The following is a 10927-nucleotide window of genomic DNA, read 5'->3' as shown; positions in this document are numbered from 1 at the left end:
AGCACAAATTAGTTATTTATTTATTTTTGGTCGTCTCTTGAGTCCATCAAGCGCTCGTCTGGATAACTTTCGAAGGTTTACAGGAGCAAGAAAAGATGAATTAAAGCTAAGATCGTGGAATAATTTCAGGGTTTCAGTCCCCCCAACCCTCCCTGCTTCAGACCTCCTCGTGAGCTCTATAGTCTAACAGCTCCTGCAGTTCCTCTCCGTTGGCGCGCTCGCCTGATGCGCAGCGCCTCCCCAACTGATCCTTTCACTTTGACAAATACTTGGACGTGAGCGGGTCTGCTGAAGGACTTTCTGCTGGTGAAGATGATCCCCTGAATGTGTCTGACTTGAAGCAGCTTCGATCTTTTCATTTTTCACTCCTGAACTGAGCTTGGGAGCGCACAATGGCACTTTGGGCATTTTGGAGTGTTTTTCTTTTATCTTGCGCCACTTTTCACCTCAAGTTTGGGGCTCAAGCGGACATAACTTTTCACAGATCAGTCAACAGATTTGATCATTTGGATGTGGCTCAGCTGGAGGCTCGTTTTGCTAAAAACACAGCGGGGATCAAAGTCTCGCCTAATGTCGACAACAGAGATGAAGTTTTAAACTGGTTCAAAACGGAGGCAGCCGCCACTTTAAAGCCGAGCAGTGCGCTGGAAGAGAACCAAACAGTGAATAAGACACAGGTCGGCATCGAAGCAAACTATTCCAACGAGCTTCAAATGCCTGGGAAAAAGTGTGGTAACAGCACAACGGCGCGACCTGGAGAGAATAAACCACCAGAGCGCACAGTTTCTGTCAGGGGGAAGAAAATGAAAAGAAGCGTGGGCGCAGCGTACAACGACGACGTGGATAGGAGTTTAAGTGGAGAGGCGCAGTCACCAGAGAGGTCCGTGGAAAGTGTCCAAGGTGCTTCCAAGTCGAGAACCGAGTACAGGCGCGCTGGGGAAGAAGCCAGAGGGTCAAGCCCGAGGCAAAGTGAGCCGCACCTGGACACCTCGACTTTTGCCTTGTCGGGAGACTCGGCGCACAACCAGGCGATGGTGCACTGGTCCGGCCACAACAGCAGTGTGAGTTAAGAGTTTTTCAGAAACACAAACACACAAAGGAGTCATTAAAACACTTAAACCGTCCCTAATGTTTCTTTTATTATGATTTTTTGTGTGTAAAAAATTAAGCCTCCACGGTACCACGTTTTTACGCACGACTTTACGCACAGAAGGGCAATTTGAATAAACCTTTAAATCGAACATAGAGTGCATCCCTTCTCAGTTTTTACATTAATAATGTTTTCTGTCACTGCCTCCCTGCTTAGTGAGGGATATGATAAACAACATGCACACTGCGCGCCTGTGTGCACGATTTACCTGATTTATGTGGCTGTGCACTCACATTTTTCAAACCAGAGGGAGATTCATTTATTTCTACAAACTGTTAATCACATTAAATTCAAACTGATAGTTAACCTGCACTTAAACTTGACGTGATATCCAACTGTGGGAGGGATTTTGGCAGCAATCACAACACGTTAATTATTTATGAAAAGAAAAAAGAAGTCTCCCAGGAAGGTGTGGTAGCGACAATTAAAAGAGCTGTGCCCAACCTGACCCCTAATGTGATGCTGATGAAACACCACGTGACCTCTTAGCACACGAAACACACTTTTTGTAATTGACATTTTACTCATTTAAGAGCTAATTATTGAGGTGAAACATTGTTTTGTGTGATTCGTGTTAAAATGATGCCTCAGAATCAGCTCAGTAATTTTATTTAAGTTGAGCACATCTTTGATGCTTGACTCGACACTGCTGTATGCATCCACATTAATTCCACACACACACATCCCCCCCCCCACACACACACACACACACACATGGCTTGTGCATGCACACAAATTTTACCTTCACAGGGATAAAGCCAAGGAGATTTTAATCTTTAAATATTCAGCATTCAAACATGTTTGCAAGTGCTCACATTTATCAGGTGTGAAGATCTCCAAACTACAAACAGCCTTGGACAAAAGAAACACGCTGCTCTGGTTTTTTCACTTCAGGTAATTTAGTTAAAAGAATGTAGCAGAAACATTAAAAAAAATTCCTGTGGCCCAGTAAAGATGAAAAGAAAGAAAGAAAGAAGAAGACGATGCATATATAGAGTCCAATATAATATATTGGCTGGTTTGGATAATTCCATCTTTAATTGCTTTCCTTATCTGTTCCATTTTCAGTTTTATGGTGCACATTAGAATGTTGGAGGCATTGCAGACTTTCAGTTATGTCGATGTGTTATCGAAGACAGGCCAGATATGCGCCTCATAAAATCTCATATGTGAGCTGTGTGGTGAAATATGTGGTTGGTTTAAGATGTCTTTGCCATCGATAGCCTTTTGTGCAGCAGAACAGTGTTCACTGGATCATCTCTGATGGGCTTGTCACCACAGCCAGTCAACATTTGAGATTTATATAGTCTGGACTCCAGTCTGTGGTCCCGAAAGTACGAGTGAAAACTGCCGAGCTTAAATTTATGGGTTAGAGCTCAGGCTATATTAGATGTAAATGACTGATAATAAATTCAATCTTAAAGGGACGTTTGAAGGAAAATTACTTCTGGCCTGTGGTCTAGGGCTGTTCTATCAAATTTTCACTCCAAGACATGGCCTGTGATTTGGCCAGTATGTCACATCCCACAAGAAGAAAAATGAGAAAGATGTCGAAGGTGATGGTGAAAGTGCCAGCAGGGGATCTCCTTAGTTCAGATTTGATAAAAAAATTTTTATATAAAACATCATCGTCTGAAGCCTCAATTCTGTCCACGAGCCAGTCTCCCAATGATCATTTGATTTCTGGGATTGTCTTAGACATCAAAGCCTGAAGTCATGGCCCCCTGGCCTCCAACTTTAAGAGAGATAACATCGATTGGGCTCAACCAAGGGAATAAAACATACACCCCACCAAAATCCTTCTTAAATTCATGATTCTTAACTGCATGTATTGATTGGCAGCGCATGTCTATTTCTACTTAAATCTGACTTGAATATGAATGATGATATATAACGACTCATGATAGTGCCTTAAAATCTAACTGATTAAGAAAACGAACAAACAGCTGAGTATGTTAGTGCATGGCAAATCGATATTTAAGTCCTTCACCTCACGTGAGCACTCAAGCTGTGGTATGACTATGATGATAATCTTTTTAAAGAGCTGTTGCAGCACAACCTACACTCTAGGGATGCCGAGCCCTCCCTGTTTGAAGGCAGAAATCCTAAGCAGCTGATGAGCAGAGAGGTTATTGGCAGCCAAATGATTCTGGATTCCTGATTGACCATTTTTTGCAAGCTCCTCACAGACAGCTCATCAAACCAGAGCAATGCACTGGAGCTGAGGACAATAATGAGCATCTCTATTGACAACACATCGCCAAAGCTTCTGCTACATGTCAGTGTAAATAATGTTCCTGTGGCGTGAGCGTAAAGGTTTGGTTATCCATTCTGGCCCACTGCTGGACACTTGCTTTAGGCGGGGCCAGACACTGATGAAGCTTGCTCTTTTTTTCTGAGGTGCCAATAGTCAAACTGAACTGTCAGCTTTGCCATAACATTTTTTTGCTATGACTGACTGAGAGTCGAATCGGCCTCCTGGGTCGTGTTGTCAAAATGCTTAATCAAAGCGAGGCCATTATTGTTGCACATAATCTCATTCGTATAAATAGACAATAAAAAAGAGGAAATGACATGGCCCAGGGGGACACCTGTGTTTCAAAGCGGTTCATCACATAGACAGCTATTCCATTTAATATGCCAGAAATTCATTGATCCATAAAATCAAATAGAATGAGTCCCCAATTCACAGAGGTGTTTGACTGTTATAGGATGATGAGAAGAGCTTCAGAGTTATCACTGGTGGTGTTCAGGCCCTGCAAAGTGAAAAGTTTCAGTTTTTTTTAATTACCGTAAATTTCACCGTATAAATCGCAGTTTTTTTGCATAAATTAGCATGCCTGCAACTTACACAGTGAAGCGACGTATTTATGTTTTTTTCTCATATTTATAACCCAATTTTTGGCTGAGATCTGACTATTTCATTCTTTCTGACATGGAAAATATTGAACACTACCATTTTCAGCCACTAGAGGGCCCTCAACTAATATTCAAAGCCAAGTGTCTCATTAATAGGTAAAAGTGTCTATTAATGAGACACCTGGCTTGCCATACCAAGCCAGCTTTGTCTCGCTCCGGAACTCCTGGCGCAAATGTCAAATCAGCTGCATTTAGCCGCTCCGCCCAGGTGAAATGCAACTGATTTGACCATTAAAGTGCATTTATTAAGGAAAATTTAATCTGAGCTGCACCTTTGCTGTAATTTCGAGCAAACAAATAATTGTTTTTGTGTTAATCTTGTTAAATTCTTGTTAAAGTCCTCCCGTGCACACTCTTGCGACCACCATTTGGCAACCAATCGATTTTTGGTACAACACCGGCCCACATTTCCGGGTTGTCAGTAGTGACGCATAACAAATGTGACGCACCATCGGTGACGCATAATAGATGTGACTTATACGGCGAAGCGACTTATTTATGTTTTTTTCCCACTTTATTAGACATAAACTGCTGTGACTTAAACGCCGGTGCGATGTGTACTGCGACAAGTACGGTATTATTGTGGTTTTTTTAAGCTTTGCAAAAAGTTTTTTTGTTTTACTATCAACATTTAGTAAAAAAAAAAAAAAAAGTTTTGATATTTAGTCTGAGGTGTTGATAGGTTATAAAGCTTTTGATTCATGAACTTTTTATCATCCTCTGACCCCCTGCTTGGTATCTGAGGGGATTTCGATCCATGTTATGCTTGATGAAAATAAAAAATCAGGTTTATATCACACTTGAGTACAAATTAGTTCCCCCCTGTGCCACGCTTTGTGTTAAATTTCCATGCAGAATTTCAACCCCTTGGGAGTTTTTTTCATTTTTTTAATCATCTTTTGGCTGATGGTGGTTAGATTTTTTTAAAGATTAATTTAAAAGTTTTAACCAGTGGAGTAAAAACTAATCAACATATTTTTAAGCAGGCTTGTCCTCAACCTGTTTGTCCCTTTTAGGTCTTCATTAATCACGCCTGTTTGCAGCCTTTGGCGTGCACTGTCCACCGATGTGATTGTAAGATGCTGACAGAAACTGCAGCTGTGTGCTGCACGGGGCTCACATCCGTTCAGTGTGGCCACAGCACAGGAGGATGCGTCCTTTGCTGAGATTGTTTCCACTTTGCTGCAATAACTTGAACAGTTGCAATGGATGTTTTTATGTGAAGCAGTTTGCAGGATTATTGCCTGCCGCTGACAGGAAAGGCAAGCGATAATGTTTTTGCATGAGTCTTTGTGTAGGTTTTTGTGTATGTGTTTGTTTCCATATCTCAGTCATTTTCACAGATATAGACCTAAAATTTGGCATGGTAGTAACTGACTGTCATTCGATTGACCATATTTGTTATTTTCAAGGTTGGACTAAAACAACCATAAAATGGTTTTAGTTTAAAACTAAAGGTTGTTCTTATGATAAGTTACTGTAAACAGTCAACTCATAAAAACAACAATTAGCTGAAAGACCAGCCATATCATGTTCTGCTGCCTAGAAATATCAAACTTACTTTTTATGAGTTTTATTTTGGCCCCAATATTGTGATGAGTATTTTGAAGAAATACTATTGGAGCATTAGCCAAGTCTGCAATGTAAATATTCCTCAAGTTCAAGTAGGTTTTATTATCATTCACATCACATGTGATACATAAGATGGGACAAAATTGTTTACGCAGGGTCCCAGTTACATCCAACAACAGCAAAATATAAATTGTAAAAAGAAACAGTAATAAGGATCTAAGACATGGGTGTCAAACTCACTTACAGTAGGGGGCCAAAATTAAAAACTTTTCCAAACTAAGGGCCAATTTCAGAAACTGCATTAACTCAAATCAGATACCAAACATCTTTTCTTGATCACAGGTTCCTCAACAAGAGTTTGATTGGTAGCATTTGATGCTCTCTGTTGTGCTTTTAACATCATAATCAAAGATTACTGAAAAAAAACAAGAGCTAGAAGTGTTTTACGTTTCACACATCATCTTGGGGGCCAGATTAGATGACACTGAGGGCCAAATTTGGCCCCCGGGCCTTGAGTTTGACACATATGCTCTAAGATATAAACTAAGAAATACGCTAAACACTAATAGTGCAAAACAATACGTCGAACAACAGCAACACGAACATGAGTCTCTGTGAGTAGATGAGTACGAATGGATATAGCAGCATGAAATAATCAGCAGCATGAGATCAGCAGCACATATCACCAATCAAAGTGGCATTACAGTGATTAATTTTTTTCACAGTGATTACCTGATTTGGGATTTATGAGTCAACTGTGTCAGAGTAGAAGCTGTTCCTCAGTCTAGTGGTTCTACATTTAATGCTCCTCAACCTCCTGCCTGAGCGGAGTGGGGCAAAAAGTGTGTGTGCTGGGTAAGTGGGGTCCTTCATGATGCAGGTGGCCCTCTTCCTGCATCTGGAGGTGTAGATGTCTGTGATTGTGGGGAGGCTGACTCCAACAGTCTTCTGTGCAGCCTTCACCACTTTCTGCAGAGCTTTTCTGTCTGCAGCTGTGCAGCCCCCATGCCAACCTGGTGCCTTTATCAAACTGGTCATGGTGAGAGGACTTTTTCACAGAGCTCAGTTAACAAAGATGGTCAGTTTGATGCTGACATCTTGTTTCTCATTACCTACTTACAGAGTCAGAACTTTTGTGAAGTTCATGATTTGATGGAGACCATGTTTATATATTTTTTTGACAAATCTTGAAACAAGACATCACAGTCAGGGGTGGTTAAAACGCTTCATTTCACCCTGAGCACTCTGTGATCCATAACTGATCCCAATGTCACATCGCTGCAAAAATAACAGCAGTTTCATTTTGCTCATTTTTGTAACAACTTTTGATTTTATTTATTTATTTTTGGGTGTGTGAATGTACTATTTACATGAGTTCCGCAAGAAACTGTAATAAACTAAGTCATGCCTAAAGTGGTTTTGGTTTGTGAATTGACACAAAAGGTAAAAGTAAAATCTCTGTTTACTTATTTTTGAGATGCATTCTTTGATGACACAACCTTCAGCTTTATCAGCAGCAAACAAGCATTTATTGGAGGGTTGGGCTTTAAAACATGACTTCTTATAACGGCAGTTTTCTCCCTTCTTGTCTTAGCCTTTCTTCATTAAGGCACAAAAGCCTTTTGATTAGAATAAAACATTTTTAGTAACTTGCTTTGATTCGGGGAAGGAGTGCATTTTTCTGATGACCTTCACTGTGTTTTACACAGTGAATACATTTTTCTAATGAATATACATATGGAAATTGTGTTTCAGGATACAAGAAATGGACAGGTAGTTACTAGAAGAGTGAAACTAATTCCACTAGATACATGAACTCAAGATGAAAGTCCTCTCATTTTACAGCTTCTGTAAATCCAAATTATTCTTATTTTGCTTTTTCATGTGCTTCATACACATTTGAGACTCAAATGTTAACACAGACATGTTTTACTCATCTTGGTTTATTTTTTTAGATCATCAATTTACAACAACAAATCCATAATATTAATTAAAAAAACATGACCTGGCATTTCTTAAAGGAATGCCAGAGTTTTATACTAATATAATTTTAAGTTTAAGTAGAGAAATTGCATTTCCTGCGATATTGCAGTGTGAAAGTTTATCGCTGAAGACCTTGCTGAAAAACAGCTGAAATTTGCTAAAACATGCAGCTGAAATGGAAGAACAAGCCTATGTCAGCAGAAGAAAGCAGAAAGAACACATATTTACGAAATTAGGTTAATGAGCACAAAAATTTGGAAATTAGCTAAACAAAAGCTGAAACAAGCAAAAAAAAAAAAAAAAAACTGCTGAAAACCAGCTGAAAAGGCAGAAAGAAAGTTAAACTACCATGAAGTGGATGGAACTGAAATAAGTAAAAAAAAAAAAAAAAAGTGGGAAAGCTGAAAAATCTAAATTTTGCATAAAACAGCTAAAAGTAGCTGAAATAACAGAAAAAGCTGAAACTATCAGAATAAAGCGGAAAGGAGTCTAACAAGCTGAAACTAGCAGAAAAAAGTTCATTAGGTTTAAAGTAGCAGAAATTAGCATGAAAAACTTAACATTATCTGAAAACAGCTAAAATTAGCTAAAAATGCTTTAAAATGTAGGGGAAATGGAAGAACAAGCAGAAAGAATGTGTCTGCTGAAAAAAGCAGAAATGAGCACAAAAAAGTCGAAATTATCTGAAAAAAATCTGAAACTAGAAAAAAAAAACTGAAAATAATAAACAAAAAAAAAAGCAGAATGAAACAAATTACCAGGAGGAAGATGAGAGAGCACTTTTTTTTCTGCAATAGGCAAAAAAAATAAAAATAAATAAATAAATGTAATGGCTGCAAAAATGTGGAATTAGCTGAAAAGGCTAAAATTTACATAAAAACAGCTAAATACTAGTTGAACTAACTGGAACCAGCAAAAATAAGCTGAAAGGATCATGACAAGCTGAAAGTAGAAAGAAGTAAATTAGGCTGAAATAAGCAGAAATGAGCACAAAAATGTGAAAATGCTCTGAAAAACAGCTAAAATATGCTAAAAAGATAGCTGAAGAGGTAGAACAAGCTTAAATTAGCATAATAAAGCAAAAATAATATGTTTGTCCAGTTAGCCTAAAAGAAGCAGAAATCAGTACAAAAAAGTGGAAATATTCTGAAAAAAGTTGACATTATAGGAAAAAAAAGGCTGAAAAGTAGTTAAAAAAAATAGCAGAAAGAAGCTAAAATTCCAAGACGGAAGAGCAGTGAGCACATTTTTGCTGAATTAGGCTGAAAAAGTTTAAATAAATGCAAAATATGTGGATTTAGCTAAAAAGCTTAAATTAGCATAAAACAGCTATATACGAGCTGAAATAGTAAAAAAAAATACGAGCTGAAATAGTAAAAAAAAAAAAAAAAGGCTGAAATTTGCAGAAATAGACTGAAAGAAGCATAAGATGAAATTAGCAGTAAGAAAAAAATAAAAATAAAATTAGTTGGCATTAGCTGAAAGTAGCTGAAAAATGTTTACATTTGCACAAAGAAGCTGAAAGAAACTGAACCAGAACAAAATGTGAAAGGAGCAGTAAAAGGTTGTAAACATATCTAAAGATTTGAAGGATGTAAAATGAGCTCAATTCATTTTCTATGAAGAAAAAAAATGGCAGAAAAGGCATAATATTTCAAAAAATGAAAGTTGCACCAATACCAAAAATCATAGCAAGATTGTCCTGAAAGAGCTGAACGTTTTGATATATGATTTGTTGAAATAGCACACAAACTGTGAGAATTGCACCGAAAAATGTACAGAAAAAAAAATGGATCACAATAGTGTGAATGCATCATAAGCATTCACACAATAACGATGGAGTTGTAGCCATCCATCCATCCATCCATCCATCCATTCATCCATCCATCCATTATCTTTTACCCGCTTCTTCCATTTTGAGTCACGGGGGTCGCCGATGCCCACGTCCAGCAATCACTGTGCAAGGGGTGGGGTACACCCTGCACAGCTCGCAAGTCCATCACAGGGCCACATAGAGACAAACAACCATTCACTCTCTCACTCACACCTAGGGACAATTTAGAGTTACCAATCAGCCTAACATGCATGTTTTTGATCTGTGGGAGGAAACCGGAGCACCTGGAGAAACCCCACGCATACATGGAGAGAACATGTAAACTCCACCCAGAAGGGCCCCCGGACCGGGATTTGAACTAAAGTTTTAGGCAAAGATTTTGCAAAATGATTAGAATGTGTTGAGAATGACACACAAAATTGTAGCATAATATCTGTAAAATTGACTGAATAATGTCCATATCTATGTTTACTGTTGTGGCTCTTTTAAACAAGTTAATCAGTTGTAGAGGTATATCCAGTATTTATTTCACAAAAGGTTTATTTAAAATTTGTTCTGCATTTCATGAGATATTGCTAACAGACACTTCAAACAGTTAAAGCCAATCTTGCACAATTTATCACTCAGAATTTGTGATGAGATTAGTCTCAGCTATTGTCACACCAAGTACTTTATTAGGTCAATATCTGTGATGTTACCTGAGTTATGGCTATTTATGTCTTTTCTTAGGTCAACTGGCTGTGGCAGCCATTATGAGTGAAGTATTACTGAGTTGGCTCTAGTTGAGTTGTATATATAATTATTACTAACTGATGGTTTCATTAAAATTTGTCTTGTGGTTCAGGAGATATTTTGCTAACAAACAGAAACACAAACTCCAACACAAGTAACAACATTAAAACTTTTTCGCCGTCAGCAGCAGGAAATAATGACACATAAGTTTCAGTAATTGCCACCCACATTGTCCTTCTGTATGTTACTGTACAGAAATAAATCCTTCCCAGCCTGTGAATCAGTAATATTTATTATAATTCATGAGTGGAAATCAGTGGAAGTTGTTTTCATGGAGGCACAGTTTACACAGATACTTTATAGAGGAACAGTTACTTGTTTAGGTCTTTGAATGAAGATAAAATTAATTTTCCCTTTAAATTTCCATGCCAGGTTGCTCCCACAATTGTTGATAAGTTACAGCCAAGACTGAGTTGGTTTGGCCGTCTGCTTTAGAGAAGGACACACACATACACACACATACACACACATACACAAGTTTGTCTTTTTCGCTTTTTGCACTGACTTCCACTCATTTTCATTCATTTGTATAGTCTAACCCTAATCCTTATCCTAAACCTAAACATTACAGAGCATACCTAACACTAAAACTAACCCACACTCAATTCACACCTTAGTCCTAAACCTAACCCACTGATATATAAATATATGTATATATAAATATATGTATATGTATA

The 10927-nt window shown here is 38.2% G+C and overlaps 1 protein-coding gene across 1 annotated transcript in view; it reads left to right on the top strand.

Moving 5' to 3' along the window:
• Positions 1-374: 374 nt before the first annotated feature.
• The window catches only part of sorcs3b (sortilin related VPS10 domain containing receptor 3b), a 72427-nt gene continuing 61874 nt past the window's right edge, over positions 375-10927 (top strand). Inside the window, exon 1 of the mRNA XM_037679921.1 lies at positions 375-1061. Within this exon, the coding sequence (XP_037535849.1) occupies positions 393-1061 (669 nt within the window). The 5' untranslated portion in view covers positions 375-392. The remainder of the gene's footprint in view (positions 1062-10927) is intronic.

This window comes from Nematolebias whitei, chromosome 1, assembly GCF_014905685.2.
Source record: "Nematolebias whitei isolate Nwh7 chromosome 1, NemWhi1, whole genome shotgun sequence".
NCBI classification, from domain to species: Eukaryota; Metazoa; Chordata; class Actinopteri; order Cyprinodontiformes; family Rivulidae; genus Nematolebias; species Nematolebias whitei.
Note: the sequence above shows the minus strand (reverse complement) of the source record. Positions and strands in the feature narration are given on the sequence as shown.